Raw genomic sequence first — 23,819 nt, 5'->3', positions numbered from 1 at the left:
TGGGGGCCATTTCTTAGAGCAGACACAGGCTGGGTGCTCACTAAAGTTTTTCCAGTAACTGTTTGACGTTGAGTCAGGTGTCTACTTTCTCTTGGCCTCATCTGCAAAATGAAGATACTAAGAGTAGGTGATTGTTCAATTATTCCAAAACTATAAACTCCAATAATAAGCTAGTTGTGTAGAAAGAATGTTATCACGGGACATATTTCAGAAGCAGTAGAACCTGATCAATGGTGTGTTGGAGCGGAGGGGTGGGGAGATGGTGGTGTGAAGGGCTTCTACTGCTGAGCTGAATTTAGGGCTGGGAAAGATGCCTGACCTGTAAGAGAGTCATTATTTGGCCCCCAGCATCAAAGCAAGGCAGTGAGAGTCTTTACAGTAGGATCTAGGATTTCCCCTTTTCTTCTGTTTAGTAAGTTTGGCATGAAAGAGGCAGGAGCTGGTGTGAAGGAAAGAGCACTGGACAGAGCAGGGACAGACTCTCCAAGGCTGAGCCCCAGGGACCACTCCAAATCAGCCCTGACCTTGGCCCTGGGGAGCTGTGTGCCCAGACAGAAGAGTATTTGGTTCCAGGGGGAGGAGCAGCACTCCAACCCCCCAGACGGATGGGGCGAGGGGAGGAGCCTTAGCTCCTGGTCAGGCATTGCTCCCTGGCTTTACCTTACCACCAGGGTGCCCTGCTCCTCGCACCGCCCCTCTTCCTACCACCCCAGGAAGGAGAAGGAGACACTCACCCAGGACCAAGAGGCGGACGCGTGACTTGGAGACGCCATCCAGGTCCAAGAGCAGCGAGACGGAGCACTCGTACGTGCCGTTGTCATCCATGGTCAACCGGTCAATGGTGATGGAGGCGTCTGACTGCTCGACGTTGCTCGATACATTGACACGGTTCTCATAAAGTTCACCGTAGATGTAGGTTTTGGTCGAAAATGTCCAGATGAGCACCCTTTCCTGTGAGGAAGAAGAAATACCACTTGGTCTTCGGCCTAAGGCCGTGGCGTGATGCTTCAGGCTGTCCTGACTACCCTCATCCACCATTCCCAGGCCCAGGTGCACTGACACACCAACCCTGCAGAACAAAGAGCTCTATGCATGGTGTCCATTTGTGGATTCCTCTTATGATGTATATATATGTTTTTAGTGAAAATATTGAAAGCCTGGGGCAGGTAGGCAGTTCATACCAGAGGAGCACGTGTGAGTGAGGCTTTCACCTCTTGTAACCTCTGGCACCTCTTACCCGTTCCATTTTAGTTCATTGTCTGTTCTCAGACATTCAGTCAACCAATATTTATTGAACACCTACTATGTGCAGGCATTGTGCTAGGTAGCCATCCTTGGCTTCCAAGCCCCCTTTATTCATTTGACTCTCGCCTTTGGAATTTGTTTATTCATTGATATACTTATCATTTATCAAACAGAACATGGTACTAGCTAAGATCACTACTTTTGAACCAGACTGCCTCAATTCAAATCCCAGTTCTGCCACTTACTAGTTCTATGACCTTGAGCAAAATGCTGACCTCTCTATGACTCCATTTCTTCATCTACAAAGTGGAGATAATGATAATAACACTTGTATCATAGGATTTTTGTGAGAGTTAAAGTAGATAATATATGCAAAGCAGATGGCATCGAGCCATGGGTAAATGAGTAGAGAAATGGCAAGTCCCCAGGTTACTTCATTTGGAAAGGTCAGAGAGAGGTCAGAGAGATACGAGCAAAAGCCAAGACGAGGCTACCAGAGAGCCAAGGGAGGGAGATTCCAAGATAGGAAAGTGGTTGATAGTTGGAAAAGCTAGGGAGAAATGACATAAGATGAGGACTGAATCAGCGCACTGAATTTAACAAAAGAGAAGCTGCTGGTGATTTCGGTGGAGCATTAGGGGGGGAAGGCAGACCATGCCGGGCAGGGAAGAGAGTGTGGAGACATAGTGTCAGGTCTGATGCCTGGGCATGCTCTTTATGCAAATCAGGAAAAGGTGCTCTAGTTGTTGGACAGACACACCTTTGCCAAGCTAATGGCGGTCAGGCGCCCTGGGCTGGGTACCCAAGTGCATAATCTGCCCAACCACATGCAACAACCCTGGTAGGGGCAGATAACTCAGGAAGCTTGGCTGAGATGGGGAGGAGCAACAAGGTCGGCAATGAAGACCTGTCTTGGGCTGTGGACCCATCTGTGGATGCTGGTCTTTCCCAGCTCAGTTCTTTTCTGACCTACTGGCTCTGCCAAGGACTCTTCATGCCCCAACCTTCCTCCCAATCACAGCTATCCTAAGGCTTCCCCCTCCTGGGATCTCCCCCAGGTCACCCCCCAACCCTTGCTAGGACCTGTCACAATAATCTCCTTGAGGGCATAGGTTAAATCCCTTTCTCTGCACCCTTGCTTGCTCTCAACAGGATTGCCTCAAATCCTTTAGGAAGTGAGGGATCCATCAGTCAACAAAAGATCTTTAGTATTTATCTCAGCACTCAGAAGCGTGCCTGCCAGAGACCTAATGTCTTGTTTGCTGAATACATGTGACGGTGAAAGAACGTGTCTTCAGTTTCTACAAGCTAAAGGCAGCAGCTGACCTCTCTAGGTTTTTTCCTGGGGTTCTGGAAACAGATAGGACATGTGCTCTGTCCCATCAGGGTGCCTTGGGCAACAGACAAGAAGGTGCCTTAGGCCAAGATTTGCTCTCCTTTCTCATCGGCCCTGCTGCTCTAGGACTTGGGTGTCCTGGGTTCCCCTTTCTTTTCTGTCAGGGAAAAAGCTAAATGCTTTCACTCTGAGTAGTTGGGGATCTAATGCCAGGCATGTGTGCATTTTAAAAGTAGAACCCACTTTAAAACTTATGAATAGGGACCTCCCTGGCAGTCCAGTGGCTAAGACTCCATGCTTCCACTGCATGGGGCATGGGTTCCATCCCACTGGAGGGAACTAAGATCCCACATGCTGCACACGTGGCCAAAAAAAAAAAAAAACTATGAATAGATGTTCCTCTTCTTACAGTTAAAGAAATGTGAATTTGATCAATAATGAGATACTTTTTCACTCATCAAATTGGCGAATATCAAATAGTTTGAGACTACTCTGTGTTACAGAAATAGGTGCCTACACTGTTGTTGGTGAACATGAAGATTGGTCTGACATCCAAGGAAAGTAATTTGACATTATTTATCTAAATTTTAAATTCACATAGCCTTTGAACCAGAAGTTCATTTTTAATAATTTATCTTATATATAAATATATATTTATAAATAATTACAATAATATTTAAAATATACCTAGAGACATATATATAAGGATATTTATTGCAGCATTATTTGTAGCAGCAAAATATAGGGAACAAACCTAATGTCCATCATTGGTACATATAGAGCATTCATAAAATGTGATACTTAATGCAAATATTTAAAAAAGAATGAGATAGATATAAATGTACTGACATATGGAAAGAGTTCCAAGGTATATTAAGAGGAAGAAAAGCCAAGTGGAGGACAGTATGCATGTAGTTTATATAAACATATATATTCATATACATATATGTAAATATATGTCTATGTTTGTGTGTGATTGGTATACATGTGGAGCATCTATGGAAGTCCACCCCCAAATCTGGTAATAGTGGTTGCCTTTGGTGAGGGGAATAGGGAACTGGGATTCTAGGGTCAAAAGTAGATGGATTTTCATGTGTGTGAATATATACATTCACATTTTCTTGAATTGGCATAAAGAATCATTGGAAGGATACACAAGAAGCTAAATCTTAGCCAAAAGTGATATTCACAATACTGAATGATTGTAGCAGAGATACCAATCAATCAGAATAAATGCTGGCCCCAAAGAACCAGTACCAGTGAAAATTAGCCTTGCTGGGGAGGACGGGGAGATAGAAGGATTAGGGGATGGAAACTGGGTAGATGGGACAAGAGGGGCAGGCGTAGGAATGAGACTTCTCAATGTGCACTTTCATGATGTTTTAATTTTTGAACCATGGGATTACTATCTATTCCAAAACAGAAAATAAAATCTTCCCATAGTCCCCAAAAGAACCCAAACAGGAAAAAACTATAACAAAATTTGGCCTCAAGGGAGAGCGCTATGCTAATCAAAAGGAATGATATAGTTTACGTCATCTGAGACTGACCAACAGAAAGATGTTTTGGGGAAGGTGACTCTTTCACACTAGAGGTGGCATAATACGGCCCTCCCCGGGTCCAACATTCACTGCTCCCTCCCCACCCATCCCAGCCTGGGCGCTAACTAGGTTTATTCTGCCTAACATTTATTGAATGGCTTTGTAGTGTTTATCCTCCAAGGGGTCATGGTCAGGTGGTACTCATGATGCTCCCAACTTTTTAAAGATCCTTACCGTATGACTCCTTAGAAGCTTGTCCCATTGGATAAATCCTTCTCGGTCGAGGGAGGAAGATTGGTAGGTGCATGGAAGGGTAACGCTCTTTCCCCGAGCAGCCCGAAGAACATCCTTTGGGGTTTCCACAGAGATGGCGTGGACAGTCACCCAGACTGGAAAGAAAGTGGGAAGTAACTGACATGGGCATTCATACTCATTGCCCACTGGACCTCAGAGGGAATGGCCAGTGACGCTCTTCCAGCCACAGCTAGACACACTACAACTGAGATCTCGGCCACGGCACGCCAGCTGTTCTCCTCCAGGCCCGGGGTGAAGACAAACACGTGTACCTTGGTTCACCCTGTCCCCATCCCACAGCATCTCAACAAAGTTAACTGCGTTGTGTGATGGGTAAAAGCCTGGCTTTGCACCTCAGCCCCACCTCTTACACACTGTGTAAACTTTTGTCAGCCTCAGTTCTCATCTATAAAAAGGGACACTAATATTCTCAGAGCTGTTGGGAGAATTAAGCGAGATAATATGTATAAATGCTTTGCTTAATGCCTGGCACATAGAGCGCTCTCAATAAATATTTCCCACTGTCTTTTTTGTTGTGATGATGATGATTTATTCATTTATTTAGCAAATATTTATGGAGTGCTTAAATATGGTAAGAAAGTTGATGAATAAGATTAAGTCAAGGTAAAGAGAGAGAGGGTTCTCCCAGGGGAATTTATTCTATATAAGTTTATCAGAAAAAAGATGAGAAAAAGAGTGTGGCCACATCAGTATCTCTCATCACATACATTCTTCTTACCATGTGACTTTGACTCTCCTCCGTCAAGAGGTAGGGTCTATGTCCCCACCCCTTGAATCTGGGTGGACCTATGACTACAGTGTGAGTGACGCCCATTTGGCAGAAGCTCTAGTAAATGGATTTCCTTCCTATATAGTCTGGATACCCTTTAAACTGCTGATTTTTATGCTGTTTCCCAGGGTGGGCAATTTCGTACTCAGGCCCATCAGCAATATCCCTCCTTACTGCAGGTTGCTGTGTTGGGGATTGGGTTCCCATGGATACAACATCTCTGTCTTTCCTACCCATTTCTATGTTGTCCTTCTATGTGCAGTAGCTGTTTAATCAGCCCTCAGATCTTCCTCAGGAGGAATTGCTCTATATGTAGGTGTAGATTCGGTGTGTCTGTGGGAGGAGGTGAGCTCAGGGTCTTTCTATGCAGCTATCTTGGGCCACTCCTGTACCAGTCCATATTTAGTACACAACTTCTCTATGGCCATTTCAGGAAGTAGCATAGCATTGAGTTTAAATGCACAGGCTCCAGAGCTAGAATGCGTCCATCGGAATTCCAGTTCCTTTATATACTAAATGCATAACCTTGAGCAGTTTACGTAAGCTCTCTGTGCCAGGGTCCTCACTTGAAAAATGGGTTGTTTGAAGATTAAATAACATGAAATGTGTACTTTGTTTACAATGATTCCTGACCCATAATCGGTGCTCAACATATGACAGTTACATTATATATATGTGTGTTCAATATATTCTCTTTATATATGTTCATATCAAATAACTTCCACTTTCTCATCCCATAGTCTTTTGTTGAGGCACATCCTTAGTTAGAAGATAATCACAAGAGATAACCTCCTACCACCACCATGGGTGAACTATCATAAAGGAATAATAATTACTAATGATTATAACTAAAGAATAGATCAATTTTAGAGACCACTACAAAAGGGAGTAAAAGTCATTTTATGTTAATTTGTGAGGGAAGAGATTGAAATGAATGGATGAGAAAGAACTCATAAAGAAAAGGAAAAAATCTCGAACAAGTATAGAGCACTATTTAAATGCTATTTGTAAACCTGAGAAGGATCTTTAAAGGCTGATCTGGTGCCCTGAGACACACTTACATTTTCCATAATCCTAGATGAGAATTTATCCTATGTTTAAGACCTTCATGCCAACAGCCATCACTGTAAATCCTCCACAGCTAATCAAATCCTTCTCACTGATTCAGTCAGTATCCTCTTTTTTTGACATCACTGGCAGCAAAGACATCTGGCTTAACTTCTCAGTAATTTCCCGTCATAAGCTCAGAGGATTCTGATGTTTGCAATCACCAACTTTCTCACCCGCCGTTCTGTAATAAACTGTAATAAACCCAGTTCCTTTCACCTCTTTCTATAGGCTTACTGTTTATTAGCTCTGTGGCCCTTGTTTTTCTGTTCTGTGGAATCTTTGCATCCTACTCAGTGGATGAGACAAAAGTACCAGGTGGGACATCTAATCCATCATCAGAAAACTAGGAAGTGGAGAAGTTTGCTTCTAGAGCCTTCCAACAACCTCCCTTTCTACTTGTTTGTACAGATCTACACTGGGTATCTTCTTTCCAGTTGCCAGAACCCACCCTCTCCCCAGTAGTTGCAGCTCTCCCATCCTGTTGCTGCCAACAGCTGTGTCCCTCATGCTCCAGAGGTATTCTTTCTTTCCTGCTCCCTCCCCACTCTCCTTTTTTTCTCAAGGCTGAGTTCTTCTGATATTCATGAAGACCATCCATCTGATAAGCTAATTCACTATAAGGTGTTAAAAACAAATAGTTCAGTGATGTGTTAACCTTCCCAACGGTATACAGATTGGAAGAGCAGGTGCTTTCACCTGCAAGGAAGGAATCAAAATCTCACAGCATGATAGGAGTTTGCTGAGGAAGAAATTTTAAGCACATACATTGTCCTAGAGAAAACGCCCAAAGGCTCTCAAGCAGAGTAGATGACTCTGTCCTTTGTGCCATGGGTACCACCCACGAGTACCTTCATCCTAGTACTCTCTCATGAGAGTTTATTACATATGGCAGAGTGGCCAAGAGCGCAAACGCTGGAGCCAAACTGCCCAGGCTGGCATCCTCATTCTTAGTTTTCCTAGCTGTGTAACCTTGCACAACTTAATTAACTTCTCTGTGCCTCAGTTTCCTCGACAATAAAATGAGGATAATAATATTATCTAACTCAAGGTTGTTGTGAGGGTTGGATGACAACATATTTAGCATGCACAACCTTCATCCTGGCACATAAGCAAGAACTATGCCAGCATTCTATATTGTCATATCCTTCTGCTCTGCTACACTGTTTTTCCTTCCTTTTCATATCCTCAGGGCTCAAAAAACTGCCTAACACATAGGAGATGCTCAAATAAGTGCTCTTGGACAGCACACTGAATGAGTTCTAGAGAACTTAAGTTTAAAAGATGGGTAGGATTTGCAACCAGAGAAACTTGGTTGAAGAACTTACCTTACACATTGTTAGAAAATGTAAAAAAAAAAAAAAAAAAAAATTAAATAAAGAACAAAAGGAGCCCAGAGAGGGGATGCCAAGTCTGCAAGTGGCCCCAGATGGAAATGGGAAAGGTCGTTTAACTTCCCTAAGTGGGTGGGGTGTGAAAATACAGCTTGAAGCCTCCAGCATTGCTTGTAAATAATTAAGGTTTGTTAAGAAGATAATAAAGTGTCTCTTGAGAGCTAACCAGAAAGCAATACATCCAAGGAGAATAATGAAGTGCTCGAAGGACTGGCGGCTTTAGGCGTACACAGCACATTATGGGAACCCTTGGGAAACTGGCAGGAATGCCTCCACTTAGCAAAATCCATTCGCTCAGAGAAACCACATTCTTAGTTAGGGAGGAGGTGCCCGAGGCCAGAAGGGACCCATCGCACGCCAGGACTAGGTACATGCTCTGACATTGAGAAAGCGCTGGTCTCTAGGGAAAGGGGTGCAGCTCACACACGCACGTGAATGTTGGTTTGTCCTGCCCCCCACAAGGTGGGAATGACTCCTGTAGGCTCTCAGACTGGCAGATGGGGGAGGAGGGATGGCGAGGTGGGGACGGGGGTTAGGACTCCATGGATGTTTGAGGAACTCTTTGTTCAACGTGGATCTTTAGGAATCTATGAATTCCAGTCAATTTAATGAATTTTTCCTAAAGCCCTAGTTTAGCGCAAGGCCCTGGGAAAATGATCCGAGGCATCTTCATGCCCTGCCTCCTCCAGGAATCCACCCGGACCATTCCAGCCCTTACTGGCTTCCCTGAAGCGCTTCAGGGAGCATGTACCCCACGCACACGTCATTCTCATGTCAGTGTGGGTCTATGTGTGCGGGCCATCTCTCCTCATCATATGGCAGCTCCTTCCAGCAGGGTCTGTGTCTCAGACTTCTCTTGTACCCATCGCTTGCTAGTTCCCACCCCAAGGTATGTACACAGAGCTGGGTGCTAATAAGACTTTATTTATTGAGTGGTTCATGACACAGTCCCTGCCTAGGAAGCAGTTAGCCAGCATCACTGTCAGCCAGCATCCTAATAGAGCCTAATTAAGTGTTAAGTGCAAATGATAAGGAGTGAAGTGTAGGGGTTGGGGGGGGGGTGGAGAGGGGAGGGACCTGGAAGAAGGATTTTAATGGAAAGGCTTATTGAGGAGGTGGGACTTGAAATAGCCCCCAAGGGATTCAATTCATTATGTTGAACTTGTGCCTAGAAGAGAGTAAAGCAGGATGCAAAATTGTACATGCAACAGTATCCCACTTCCACATAGTCACAGAGAGGAAGCAAATTCTTAGAAGAAAAAATACCAAATACAGAATTAATACCAGTTATCTCTGGATTCTGGGATGATGGGTTTCTTCTTTGTGTATTTTTATTTTCCAAATGTTCTGCAGCAGACATGCGGTACTCTTGTAACCATAAAGCCATGTTACAGTTTTATATGTCAAGCAGGAAGTGAGGAAGTAGAGAGGTGAGGGCAGCTTATTTTGTCAAGGAGCTCACGTAACATGGGGAGATGGGAAAGCTGGAGCCAGAGGGCTATGAAAGATCTTGAGAAGGTTTCTTTCGTCCCCTCTGGGATGGAAGATGGAGAGACTTAAGCAGGCTCCTAGGTTATAGGGATGGAACTCCCAGAAAGGAAGAGACTGAAAATAGAGGAGAAGCCAGGTGGAGCCAGACCCCCGGCTGGGTGGGGAAGGGCATAGGTGGAGGACTCGCCTTGCCCACAGCAAGAGTCACCTGTTCCCATGTGTACAGAGGTAGAGAGGAGTCGGTGGGCAGGTGTGGAGCACTGAGCTCTGACGGGGGGCCCTGCCCTCCACATTTTATGCCTCCCTCCCAGTGAACTTTGTGACAGTCCTAAGTGGGAGCGTCTGTCTGTCACCATGTTCTGCCCATGCCAGGTGTTTATGGCATCCCTGACTCACCAGGGCAGAGAACGAGGAAGCAGCCCAAAGGTCCCTTGGTGGCAGGGGAGGAAGGTACCTCAGGAAGGAGGTGGGTGCCAAGTGGGACAGTTGGTGCCCTGGGCAGAGAGGGCTGCTCCAGGGACAGAGCGATCTGGGAACAGAGACAAGCCCAGCAGGCAGGGAGGACATGGAGACAAAACCTGAGTGCTGCCAAGGTGGGGTAGTTTGAGAAGCCACTAAACTTTACCTCCAAGTCAAGTATGTCCTCCACTGGCTGTCTCAATACTGAAATGCCCGCTGCTGAGTGAAGGTGCTGAAGTCCCTGCTAAAACACAGGTGCCATCGGGGAGGGAGGGAAGACACGGTGAGTGACTCTCTTCCTTTAACACGCAGGGCAAATCCATTTCCTTAATTAGCCCCTCTCATCCATCCATCCCTAGAAACGATGGGTAATGTTGATAGAAACAAATGCAATTAGGAAATTGAGGCTTGGAGAGAAGCAGGACAGAGTAAGAAGGAAGGAAAGAGAGACAGGATAGGAGACACTGAGAGTAAACCAGCTTGCTGCCTGGTGAGATCAAAAGGGTAGGTACTCATTCATTAACACCCACCCAGCAAATGGCTGCTGGATGCCCCTGTTCCAGGGACTCTGACAGGCTCTGGGGACAAAAGGGCAAGCAGAGACAGACACAGTTCCTGCGTTCGTGGTGTCTGATCCTCTGCGTGAGTCAAATGATAATAAATCCATAATCACAGAGGCAAATGTAAAACCACCATGGTAACAAGTGGTACACATTCAATGACAGGATATTACAGAGGATTTGGGGAGGAGGAGAGGTCATCCTTAGGAAGGGCCTTTTGAGTTGACATTGGAGGATGAGCAGGAGGGAACCACAAGAAAACAGGGGAAGAGGTGAGTGGGGGAGAGAAGTGCACTGTGCAGAGGTCAGGGCACAGGAGAAGGTGGGCCACGTTCCAGAAACTAAAACAAGCCAGTGTGTAGAGATGGAACCAAAGGGGTGGTTTGGGGGGGTTGTGATTCCCCCTGTGTGATATCCTTTAGCCTCCCATGATGACTCCAAATAAACACAGAGGCCAAGTACAAACATCACACTTGTGCCATCAGGGAAGTTTAGGACAAATTTCACTATCTGCCAAACTTCACCCCTCAAGGTTCTCCTACAAAGCAATTCCGAAATTATACCACTCCCAGTGCAGCCAGAAATATGGGGTGGGCCCAAGTCTAAGAGGCCATGACAGCAATTTAAGTCTTTTTTTTTTTTTTTTTTTTTTTTGCTATCTACAATCTATGATTTATTTCAAGCAGTTCTTTTGAGTATGAGTGTTCTTTTTTTTGGACTTTCTATAAGGGATACACTTTATTTATTTATTTTTTAACATCTTTATTGGAGTATAATTGCTTTACAATGGTGTTTTAGTTCCTGCTTTATAACACAGTGAATCAGCTATACATACACAGAGAATTCTTTCTTGCATCAAATGAGTGAGCACTCAAAGGAGGGAGAGAGAAAAGGTACTCGTCAGTTAGAAAATCACTGATGTCTATCTTTCTATAATTAAATTAGGAGAAAAATGAAGAACCCACTGGTAGCAGGAAGAAGCAAGAGTCCTCTAGAGTCTGGCATTTGGTGAGCTAGATATTCAGTTACTGTGGATTTCCACTGTTTTTCCCCAGGCAGAACATAGGCAGAGACTTGGGAACGCAGGTGCATGAAGCCAGATTAGGCTTACATTCCATAACTATGTTGCTTGCAGGGCTATTGTTACTATACTAGATGGCTGTGCCCCAGAGAAATGGGGTGCTGGTCTGTTTCCACAAATCTTTATCCCAGTCTTCATCGCAAGGAGGGCACTGCCAAGTGCTCTCAGCCAGTCTCTTGTCTAAGTTTCCTGGTTTGGTTGACAACATCCTGCTCAATACAACTTTTGTTATCACAATTTGAGTATGATGATTGATTTCAGCCCAAGGAATATGGTGAGGAGCATAAAGGGACAAGTAGCCAATTTGCAACATCAGCACAATTTGTAAGTTTCTTCCAATTTGGAAATGAAGGAGGCGAATCCAAGGGCACACTCCAAACACAGAGCCCTCCCCAGTGGCCTTCGCCCCAAGGCCGTGTCCCAGCAACGCTCACTTCCGGTCCCGGATGTTGGGGGCAGGGTACCCACTTCCTGTGCCCGGCAGTCTCTGTTCTGGTCAGACCGTGGGGCTAGGGGCTCGGCTGTGGGCGTCGTGGTCGCCACCCTCTACGGGCCCCCTTCTCCAGCCCTTCCCACTCCTCAGTGCCCCCCTCCACGGGCCCATCCTCATTTAGTCTCTCCTCCCCTGGCCCCCAGAATGCTAGTGGTCTTGCGGGAGTGGGACTTGGGCTGCCTTCCCTGGGCTTTTAGGAGGCCGTCTTAGAAAAGAGAACCAGGGCTTAGAAATGGAAACTGGGGGAGGCAGTGGGGCTGGTTAGAGGTCAGATGTTGGTTGGAAAGAAGCCTTATTTGGAGAAGTTGTCCAGGTAGAAAGTTAAGTTAGATTTGGAGGGGAGAGAAAGGAAAATTATAAAGGAGATAACTGAGCAGAACAGCCCCCCGAAAACCAATCACCAAGGACAAGAATCTAGTTGTTTATGTTTAGCACACGTTGTAGAGTCTCACAATTTAAAGGTCAGTAGTAGTATCTGAGAATGCTTGGTAAGATGGATGCCCTAGTTGGATTAAAGGGAGTTTTAGATTTGAGGAGAGAACTCAATGGAAAGAGTTGGAGAGGAAAAGAGGACCGGAAAGTTATAACTTGATAGTAGAAAACCAAACATATATTGTGAGCCCTTGTTCTGGAAACTATGATACCAAGGGGGAAAAAAAAAAAAAAAGCATAAGCAGTAGTTCTTATCCCCAAGCTGCTTAGGAAAACAAGTCCAAAAGTGGGTGAAAGGTTAAATAGCAGTATAACAGAGGGTCAAAAAAGTGGTTGAGACCTCAAATTCAAATCAGGAAGAAATCATTGGGGCCCAAAGTTACCTAGGAAGGCTTTATGGAGAGAAAGGACTCGTGATTTTTTAAGGTTAGACAGAAAGGAAGGTGTTGACACGACAGGTAGGTCTGATGATAATATTTTTCCAGACCAAGAAGTTCAGGATGTGATATGACAAACATTTTTGTAATGTTCAAGGTGTAAAGGTATAGGAGGCAGTCTAGGTGCTGAAATATTGGGATTTGGGGGAACATTTCAGTGGTTTATAGAGCCTAAACGTGACTTAGGAGAATCTATCCTCGCGATATGAGTCTTATCCTAACAGTAATGGGAAATCACTGAAGAGCTTTGAGTAAGGGTAGCGACATGGTCATAATTTCATTTGAAAAGATCAGTTTGGCTTCAGGGTGGACAGCAGATAGGAGAAGGGATAAAACAGGCTCCCAAAGCCAGTCGGAGGCTATGGAAGTAGCTTAGGAGAGGCAGCTTACATCGGTGAGGTGGCAGAGGAAACAGAGAAAGATGAACAGACTCAAGAGATGTTGGAGGGCTAAAATCATCAGGACATAGTGATGACTTGAATTTGTAGCTGAAGGAGAAGGAGCTGTTAAGGGTGATATGGTGGCATCAAAATATGGTCCCAAAATACTTTGAAATTCCTCTGGTTACCAGGGGGTAAGGGTGGGGGGAGGCATAAATTGGAAGATTGGGATTGACATATACACACTACTATGTATAAAATGGATAATAAGGACCTACTGTATAGCACAGGGAACTCTACTCAATACTCCGTAATGGCCTATATGGGAAAAGAATCTAAAAAAGAGTGGATAAATGTATATGTATAACAGATTCACTTTGCTGTACACCTGAAACTAACACAACATTGTAAATCAACTATACCCCAATAAAAATTTTAAAATAAATAAATACATTAATAAATAAATAGGACTCATATCCCCTCCCTTGAGTCTGGGTTCTGTGGTTGCTTGATCAATAGAATATGGTGGAAGTATGGTAATAGATGCTGGATCAGTATCTGGGCCCAGACTTTAAGATACTGGCAGCTTCCACCTGCTGTCTCTCTAGATGTTTGCTCTTATAATCTAGCCACCATGCTGCGAGGAAGCCCAAACTTCCCTGTGGAGAAGTCCACAAAGAGAGGAACTGGAGTTAGCACCAACTTGCCAGCCAGTGAGCCAGCATTTTGGAAGTGGGTCTTCCAACCCCAGTCAACTCACTCCAGTTGATACTGCAGGGAACAGGGACTAGCTGTCCCTGCCAAGCCCCATCCAAGTTGCAGATTTGTGAGCAAAATAAATGTTTTTTATTATTGTCTTCAGTTACTAAGTTACCACTAAGTTAAGGGGTAGTTTATTACATAGGAATAGAAAACTGTAATGGATGACTGTTAGGTTTGTGGCTTTCATTCCTGGATGGATGGGGTGTCATTTACTGATGCAGAGATCACTGACGAAGGCCCAGATATGGGGACAAAGACCATGAGTTTTGTTTTCAGCTTGTGAGTTTGAACTGATTCTGAGATGTCTAAGTTGAGAAGTCATGCGGACTGTTGGATTTATGGGTCTATGGCTCAAGAGAGAGGTTGGGTTTGAAGACAGAAATTTGTGAGTCAATTGAAATGGGTGTCAGCTAAAGCTGTGGATGTGGATGTAGAAGGGGGTCTGAGTGGAGGGAGCTCTGACATTTCATGGTGGGCTGAGGAGCATGAAGTTGCAGAGAAGACATGAAAGGGTTGGGCCAGGAATGTCGGAGGATAACCAGGAGAGGGTGAGTCATGGGAACTGACGGAATAGAGTGTTTCAGGAAAGAAGGAGGAGGGGTTAGCAGGGTGAGGAACTGCCAGGAGTACAAGCACCTGCTGAGCCAGGCGCACTTTCCCCCAGGCTTCCTTCCTGCTGGCCAGCATCACAGTAAGCAGCGTTGCTGGGTCACCAAGAAGCCCCGGGATGGGACTCCGGAGGGCAAAAAGGCAAGATGAGGATCACAGCCATGCCCACGAACCAGTTCTTTCCTGGAGGCTTGTTTCTCAAACTGTAGTCCCTGCTGCAGCAGCAGCCTCACTTGGGAGCTTGTTAGAAATGCATCATCTCAGGACCTACTGAATCAATCTGTACTTTGACAAGATCCCCAGATGACTTCTATGCCCACGAAAATGTGAGAAGTTAACACACCAATTTAGAGGCTGGGCATTAACTCAGGGAAGCAGTGAGATGGTGCAAAACTGAGCTGCAGGTCGCATGCAGAGTATCAGCCCTAGTCACAGAGATGGCTGTTCATTAAACCTATTTTTCCTCAAGGTCCAAAAGGCAACTCTGAACCTAGACTTTCACATCAGAGTCACCTGGGTAACTTTTCACAATCAGAGGGATGCCCAGATTCTGCCCCTCAGTATTCTGATTCAGAAGGTCTGGGGGAGGCTGGGCATTTGCACTTTTACTCCCCAGGTGATTGTGATGGGCAGTCTGGGTTGCCAGCCGTGCCCTAAACCATCACTCCTCCCCCTTTGCACACATACCCCTCTTAAGCTGACCATTCATTACGTCCTTCCCACTTCAAGGCTGGAGCTGGAACTGGAGCATTTTAATCCTGATTTCAGCTCTGACAGGAAGCCAGTGTGATTCCACAGGCACATGAGCCCTCCTGTGAGCACTGGCTTCTGACTTGTGCTCAGGCACCAGCAGGTCATGCCCAAGCTCCAGGTGGGAGCCAGGTCCTGGGGACTGGTGTGGCAACGGGGCTCACAACCGTGGAGCAGATGAAAGGCCAGGCTGCCCATCTTGTAGTGCACTTAACGGCTGATACCACTCTGGCTCTGGCCTGAATACCACCCTCTCGGGGTCAAGATGAACTGGGAACAAGGCCACTCTCTATCTGATTCTCATCAGATGTACATGTCTGAGGCTGAGCCCTGTAAACCTCACAGCCTGGGCCAGGTCACTGCGTGCACTTAGAAGTGCAAGTGGCACTGGGTCACACTCTGACAGGGAAGATACCAGGGAGCTCCCCGAACCTGTGTGACAAACAGGATCATGGCACATCAGAGTGGACAAGTCTAAGGCATGTAGGGAAAATTATCCTGCTGGGGACTGTGGCTCTAACAAAGGTCCCAAGGGGAAGGATTCTAAATGGCATGATCAACCTCAAAAGGACAAGAACTTGGAAACTTAGTTCCCATCAAAAACCTACCATGGATGAAGCATCCATGAGCTTATTGATATTTTTTTAGATGGGGGAGAAAAAAAATTTTTTTCTCATCTGGAATATTTTAGGATGATGGATTCCTTTATTTCTCAGTGAAAAGCAGTACTTTCCTACGTTTTTCAAATTTAAGCTTCGAGGTTTTCTCTAGCTGTAGGAAGATGGGGCTTTTTTGTTGTTGTTGTTGTTTTGTGCTTTTTATCAAGTCTTCAAAGATTTTAGGGACTCTGGGCAGAGCTTCTCAGAGACTTTTTCCCCCTGGTGGGCTCCTCTTTATGTATCTCTTTTCCTGCAGCTGTACCTTCCATCACATCAAATCTTTCATGGAGTCTGGTGGCTGAAAAATTTCCCAGAGTGGAAGAGCCTTGGTCCTGTACACAAGCTGGGGTGTTTTCTCTAGCAGCCTTTGCGAGGGGTGACAAAATCCCTCATCCTCAGTGACTCTCATTCTCTTGGCAGATGTCTGCCAGAACAGAGTGATCAGACAATTGATCACCAAAGTCTAGTTACTTTCCTATAATTTACACTTGCCCACACTAATAACAACAACAATAATAATAAATAACTGGCATTTATTGAATGCTTATTATGTGGCCGGCACTGTTCCAGGGTCTTTACGTTGACAAACTCATTTATTATCCCTAATAACCGAATGAGGTACAGTGTGCATTTTTACACATTATAGGTTACCTTCTCCATTTCACAAATTAGGAAATTGAGATTTTTTTTTAACATCTTTATTGGAGTATAATTGCTTTACAATGGTGTGTTAGTTTCTGCTTTATAACAAAGTGAATCAGTTATACAAATACATATGTTCCCATATCTCTTCCCTCTTGCATCTCCCTCCCTCCCACCCTCCCTATCCCACCCCTCTAGGTGGTCACAAACCACCCAGCTGATCTCCCTGTGCTATGCGGCTGCTTCCCACTAGCTATCTATTTTACGTTTGGTAGTGTATATATGTCCATGCCACTCTCTCGCTTTGTCACAGCTTACCCTTCCCTGGAAATTGAGATTTATCGAGGTCAACTAATTTGCCCCACGCTAAAGTCAGTTAAGGAAGAGGGCCTGCCCTTCTCAAGTGCCGTCAGAGGGGGAGGGGGTGGGAGCATCTGCCAGGGAGGGAGAGGTATTGTGTCACTGACATTGTTTGGAATTGTCAGGCTGACTTTTATTCGGTTTAAGTACTGTTTTTAAATTCTCAAATGCACCACCTTCTGTTTGTGTCCCCATATGACCTTATGTGATTTTATTCTGACTCCCCAAAATCCGATGAGTCCTGGGGTCTATTTTCATCAACTTTGTTATGTTACTCTGCCCGGGACATCAGCAAAATTTAAGTTGTTACTGGGCAAGTTCAGATGAAGAACGGAAGTAGGGGGAAAGCCAGTACGACTTCTGGAACCCAACTTAAACTCCACCTCCTCCAGGAAGCCCTCCCTAATTTCCCTGCTCTTCCTCTGGCATCCTCTCCCGAGCCATGGTGGGGAGGGCCACCCAGCTGCTTTTACATCTGAACTTTGAAGGCCTTCATTGCTCACTTGTACATAGCAATGGCTATTTCACCCCAAACATTTCCACTTGGCAAACGCATGCCCGGAGCTAGCCACCAAGCCCAGCTGCCCCGGCCCCACTACTCCGGCCCCTTCCCCTTAGTGTAAAGTATGGAGGCAAAGGTGATGAGCCCGTGATGCCAGGCAGGGCAGTCTGGGAGGGTGGAGGGAAGGGGGTGGGGGCAAAAGACACACTTTATCAGTGTGTCTGAACACAAACCCAAGAACTGGTTGAGCTGGATGAGTTCACCCAGGGGTCACATGCCTTCTCACAGGAAGAGGTGAAATGTACTGCTCCAGGCAGTTCACAGTTAAGTCCACATTTCAGTCTAAGCTGGGTGCACGTTTTGTTTTGTTTTGTTTTTTTCCCAAGCCCAAATCCCTTCTTTTGATTCATGCATGGGTTTTGGGTTGCAGCCAGACTACAAATGCAAGGGTGTGTACTGGGGTAGGGGAGGAGGTGGGGCAGGGGGGGAGGCTTCTAGACTCTATAGAAGAGGATCAGAGGTCACTGGCCCAGCCCAGAAAGGGTGGTCATTTCCTTTCAGCCTCCTACCCTCTGGGCTTGAAGCACATCCTTCCGGTCTGAATCTGATGGCTGAGACAGGTCCCTCATGACTGCAATCATTCCAGACCCCTCACTCCTGTGGTGCCTGCACAAACTATGTGCTCAGTAAAGAGCTGTTTGGATGAAGGAATGAACCAAGTATGCCCTCTAACCTGATGATGAGGGCCCCTCTGCCCCAGTTAGATGGGCCTCCTGGCAGGGCCTTTGAGTTTGACCCAACCCTTCCCCAGCATTGGGCTATTCTCCAGCCAAGGGCTCCAAGGTCATGTTTTGAGAGATGGGGGAGGAGGGGGAGCCTGGGGGCCTAGGAGAACCACCCTGGGCTGGCAGGCCTGCTGGCCTGGGGCTTGCCTGTAGAAGCTGAAAAGTGAGCTCTAACTCAGACCCTCCTCCATTCTGCTTCCCAGGCCTTGGGGCTCCCAAGTTTCCTGGTATAACTCTTCACCTCTTCCTGTAACCAAGCAGGATTCCATGGGGACTTCGCAGGACAGACTCCTCTCCCCATGTCCTCTGCCTGTCTCTTGTTTGTAGAAAAGCTTTCATCTCCCACACCTCCCCTGAGTCACAAAAGTCTGGATCAAGAATTAATGCAAAAATAGCAGTTGGGCCAGGAGAACTGGTAAGAATTTAAATAGTAAATCAGCCATACTGCAGTCACAGAATGTTTAGTTCCTCCCTGAAGTACCTAGATAGCAGTATCTGATGCACATTTCCTGAGTTGTTTTACAGTTGCTAAAACCCCCAGCAAATGCAAGAAGTTAAGTACTGGATGACCATGAGTATGCAGCCCCCAGACCTATTGGAGCCTGAGGATTGGTGATGTTAACCCCTGTGACACCATCCTGTTACCTCACCATCAACCAATCAGAGAAATGTGCACCAGCTGTTCACATACCCTGTGACTCCCCTCCCTCACCTTGCCTTTAAAAATGCTTCCCTGAAACCTATTGGGGAGTTCGGTTCTTTTGAGCATAAGCCACCTGTTCTCTTTGCATTGCCCTTGCAATAAAACTTTCTCTGCTCCAAACCCTGACATTTCGGTTTGTTTGGCCTCACTGTGCATGGGGCACACGAACTTGGATTCGACAACACGCCCCAGTTTTGCCAGATCCCTGAAGCCCACAAGAATTTCTAATTGCAAGCTGACAGAGGAAGACAAGTACTGTATAATATCACTTATATGTGGAATCTAAAAAATACAACAAACTAGTGAATAAAACAAAAAAGAAGCAGACGCACAGACATAGAGGACAAACTAGTGGTTACCAGTGGGGAGAAGGAAGAGGGGAGGAGCAAGATTGGAGTAGGAGGAAAAAAAAGGGTTGTTATGGGATTGTATGAAATCATGTGTGTGAAATTTTGCCAGTTGTAAAGCACTACAGAATTTAAAGAATCTTTCATTCAATGAGAAATAATATGTTTAGTTTTAAAATGTGGCTGAATTTTAAAATAAATAAATAAATTGCAAGCTGATGAGATTCTCAGCATGTTCAAATACACTGAATTAAAGATACTCCTAAAATCCCCCCAACCCCCATCTCTCAACTTCCTTGCTCATTCTACTTCCTGTCGGTGCCCAGGACTCTAACGCCAAGACCTCCATCCTAACCCTTAGCATCCTGTGGGTTCTCACACAACGACTTTGCTATTTAGCACTTGATTTGGAGTCTACCATTATATCAGCGAATGTCTGGTTTTTATTTTGTGGGGTTCCCCCATGTTCTGAGTTTTCAATGACCAGAGTATCAAGGGAGCTAAAGGGCTTTGGCCTTTGGAAAGGGTCGTTCTATTTCCAACTGGCTGTTTTCCGAAGGGTTTGAGTCTTCTCTTGGTCTGTAAATGATATTGGGTAAGTTGCAACCTTTCTCTGCCTCAGTTTCCCTATATGTGATAACAGATGTTATCACTCTTATCATTGCCTCTTTCTCTGGTTTTAAGGCAATGATTAAAACCTCAGGTAGTGAACACAAATCCTGGATCCACACATCCTGGCTTTTCTGGGACAACCCTGATTTTAAATATTTTTGTCCCAATTGTCAGATCTTATGTCTGATCTGATGATCTGATTTGGGATCAGAAAATATAGTTTTGAGAGTACTATGAATTCTAGAAATGGGCTGGAATTTTATTTACTAATATGAGAATAAAAAACATTCTGATTCTGGGTGCTGGCCTGGAACCTGCTTTTTGAACGACAGATGTGTCATTCTGCCCAGCACAAATACAGCTGTGTCATTGGAGGCCCTCCCTGGGGGGGCTCTGGGAGACCCTCAGCATTCAGCCCCTGTCTTGCCCACCCCTGGGCACTACTCACCTGCACAGAGCATCCACAGCACATGCTGCATTTTCCCCTCCATGGTCTTGCGTCCTCTCTGCCCCGAGTCCAGCCTGGGGTGGGCCCCTGACTTTAACCAGTCTGGGCTGACTGGTTAAAGCTACGACAGCCTCTGGCCCAGTCCAGACTTCGATCTCTGTGGTTTCTCCCTTCTTGTCTACCTTTGCCCAGCCTGGCCCCCATGGCCCACCCCTCGGCTGGACTGACAGGTGAGCTCACCTGTGGGACTGGACTCCTGCTCCACCCACTTCACCAAAGCCCCCGCCTTCTCAGTTACCGCCCCTGCCTTCCCTCCACCCAGCAGGTGGGCAAAGTCCTGAGCTTCTCACTATCACGTGGGCTTCGCCTATAAGGGACAGGAAGTTGCCGCCTCGTAATATGAAGGGAAATGATCTCAGAGGAAGGGTTTCAAAGCCAATAAAAGAAGGGTGTTAGTCACAATTGCTGAAATACTTCGAGGCATAATACGATCTGTTAATCTACTTCCCTTCCTGGTCTACCTCACCACCACCCCACAAGCACGCTAGAGACACAGTCATGAGGAAGACTGGAAATCTCTACCCCCAGAGAACTACTAATCTGGTCAGGGAGGAAGATAGTATACAAGCAACCAAGATAGAAATACAGTGACCAGTTTGTCTCAGTTTGCTTGGAACTCTCGCAGTTTTAAAACAGAAGGTCCTATGTCCCAGGAATGTCTCCATCCCAGGCAAACTGGGATGGCAAGTCACCCTACTTAAAGAGTGCCAGGGAGAATGACCTGGGAAATGACATAGATAATGAAATTGGGGCAGTGGAGGGGTTCCACCTTAGACCTGGGTGATCAGAACAAAATGAGTATTATGATTTTCTATTTTACAAACAGGCTTCTAAGTCTCAAAGAAGTTAAATGGGTTCTCCAAGGTCACATAGCTAAGAAGTGGTTTTCTGATTTCTAATCCACCAGGTTAGGGACCCAGATGTCACCCTCTGTGAGTTCCGGGGTAGTGAGTAAGGGTTTAAAGGGTATAAAGAAGACAGAAGCCCTCTGTCCTCTCTCCTCCTATGTGGTTCCCTCTTTATCTGCTGCCTCTCTTAGGTGTGTTGGCCCTCCATCTTTCCTCCACCTCCCACCCACCTTCTTCCCTATGCTGGGGGTCTGTCATCTTAAGCCTCGCCCTGACTGATGCCACCCTTCAGTCCTCTGCCCCATTCCCATCCACTCTCCATCCCTCCCTCCTTCATCTCACCTCTTTCTCATACCACCTTTCCTCTTCATGGAACCTTGAAGTCTGGAGGTGAATTGAACTCCCATGTTTACTCAGTTGTGGTCATTCTTCCATTCTTCAACAGACACTCACTGAGGCCCTATTTGACGCCCAGGACAGGGGTTTGGCCATTAGTGATGCCATGTGCCTCCTCAGAGATGCCTTCCTGGACCACTCTATCCAAAGGAGCCCCCATCCCAGCTTTGCCAAGTTTCTGCACACAACCCTGTTTTCTTTCTTCAAAGCTCTAACCACTATATGAAACTAATTTTTGCTACCCCAAAACTTTTTCCATGCCAACCCCGCTGGAATTCCTTCCCCCCACCATATCTGTTGTTGTAATCCAACATGTGCTTTAAAGGGCAGCTCATATATTATCTATTCTTTCATGAAACCTTTCCTGACTTCTTCAGCCAGAAGGGCTCTCTCCCGCCTTTGAACTCACACAGCACTCTGGATCTCTCTTGGGATACTAACTAACTACATTCTGCCTTCTGCTTGAGTTATTTTTGGTCTGTGTCTCATCCCTCCTAATAACTGTGAGCTCACTCATTTATTCAGCCAATTGTTATTGCACCAAGCATTGTTCCACCTAGCTGGGAAGAAGCACCATTTTAAGTCTGTAATTGTGTGTCTTACTAACTTTGATCAAGTATAGAGCCTGATGCATAATCGATATCAGTGGATATTTGTGAATGGGCAGACAAATGGATGAATGGATGGATGGAGGAATAGGGTCATTATAGAATGTGCAGGGTGAGGGAGTGAACTATTGGGTTATTGGACTTTGCTTTGATCGTAATGATGGTGGAATTGGTGTAGTGGAGTAGGGTGGGTTATGAGCACATTTGAAGTTTATGAAGCTCATGGAAAGTTTATATCACCCAGGGTTGCCAGTTGACCATCACCATGGGAGGTGAATGTGGGGCAGGGGTTATGGAAGGGGTGCACAACTGTCCAGTTCAGTATCCAGAGTCATCTCTGTCCAAAGAAATGGAGCCCTGGTCCCAAGAAATGACTACCCTATAGTCTCACCACGATGCTCTCCCAACATCTATCAGAAGACCCTCTCCATTCCATATATCTGGTATTTTTTTCCCAACCCCTTCTGTGCTGACATGGGGTTAAAGTACAATTTATTTTATTCTTCTAGATCTTTGGCTTTAGATTATCTTCAGGAAGCACTTTGAATAGCAGCCCCAGGCTGGAAGGTATGGAGAGAGAGCCCAAATCAAACTTTTTCTTTAGGCCTCTCTGTCTACGAAGAATGAACCTCTCCCAACTCTGCTGTTCAGTGTCAGTGTCCAGAAAATCAGCCAGGAGGGAAAGAGTTAAGTGGGGCCTGCTTTCGGGTCTGGGTCCTGAGCCTGCATTCCTTCCTCCCAGAGATCTGCCAGGCTGTGGGACCAGAGGCTAAATTTAGAAGCTAGCTAGGGTTTCCTGTGAACAGCTGTCCTGCCCCTCAGAGAAGGAACACTGGAGAGGGGAGGTCAGTCCCTGTCACTGGTCGGAGCTTCTGGCCATTTCGTCTGGGTCCCTCAGCCCCTGAGTGGCTGTCCCGTGGTGTGGAGACACAGGCAGATCAGCGGTGAGTGTGCCTCTCCCTTCATTTTGTCCTGCGAGCCCAGGACTTACAAACAAAGGGGCAGCAGCTCTGCCCTGAGTGTCAGGGCCCAGCCATGTCTGGGACCAGCTCCTGGGGGATCTCATATTCCTTAATAGGCTGTGGGATGGCGCCTGAGCTAAAGGTAGTGGGTCCTGTGACCTTGGTTAGAGACGCTGAAGAAGGCATCTTCCCGGTAAAGACAAAAGATTGTGTGTGTGTGTGTGTGTGTGTGTGTGTGTGTGTGTGTGTGTATGAGAGAGAGAGAGAGAGAGAGAGAGAGAGAGGCAAATTTCTGGTTCCCCTCACTGCTTTCTTGCTGGCATCTGTGGAAGGAGCCAAGTTGTCACTTCTTAAATCTTGCAACTCCAAGGTGGGCTGTTTACACGGCCGGCCGGGGTGTGCATCTTGGTGTCCTGATAACAGTAGCTGGATCAAGTCTGACTGGGTTTTCCTCATGAGTGATTTCCCCACCAGGCTATTAACACGTGGTGACTTTCCCATTCCTAGTTCCACTGAGGTGACATCACTGACACACCCTTTCCCCCAACAAAACCTCCAGTATCAGGTTTTCTAACTGCCCTTTTCATGCCAAACCTACAGAGGCTGACAGGCTGTCATGGCAACAAGTGGGGACCCAGAAGAGGAGCAGGTAGTCCCAGGTGAAGAGGATGAAGCCAATGTGAGAGCCGTGCAGGCTCGGTACCTCCGGAGCCCCTCCCCCAGCCA

The 23,819-nt window shown here is 46.1% G+C and overlaps 2 protein-coding genes across 2 annotated transcripts in view; one reads left to right on the top strand and one right to left on the bottom strand.

Moving 5' to 3' along the window:
- GPA33 (glycoprotein A33) overlaps window positions 1-22,840 on the bottom strand; it is a 50,452-nt gene extending 27,612 nt beyond the window's left edge. The window contains exons 1-3 of the mRNA XM_082360999.1: window positions 20,220-22,840; window positions 4,357-4,511; window positions 735-951 (exon numbers count right to left, since the gene is read on the bottom strand). Coding sequence (XP_082217125.1) covers window positions 735-951; window positions 4,357-4,511; window positions 20,220-20,262 — 415 coding nt within the window. The 5' untranslated portion in view covers window positions 20,263-22,840. The remainder of the gene's footprint in view (window positions 1-734; window positions 952-4,356; window positions 4,512-20,219) is intronic.
- Window positions 22,841-22,926: 86 nt separating this feature from the next.
- STYXL2 (serine/threonine/tyrosine interacting like 2) overlaps window positions 22,927-23,819 on the top strand; it is a 32,239-nt gene continuing 31,346 nt past the window's right edge. Inside the window, exons 1-2 of the mRNA XM_082360613.1 lie at window positions 22,927-23,075; window positions 23,694-23,819. Coding sequence (XP_082216739.1) covers window positions 23,710-23,819 — 110 coding nt within the window. The 5' untranslated portion in view covers window positions 22,927-23,075; window positions 23,694-23,709. The remainder of the gene's footprint in view (window positions 23,076-23,693) is intronic.

This window comes from Balaenoptera borealis (genome assembly GCF_965194805.1).
Source record: "Balaenoptera borealis genome assembly, chromosome: 1".
Lineage (NCBI taxonomy): Eukaryota > Metazoa > Chordata > Mammalia > Artiodactyla > Balaenopteridae > Balaenoptera > Balaenoptera borealis.
This window is presented reverse-complemented; position numbering and strand designations above follow the sequence as displayed.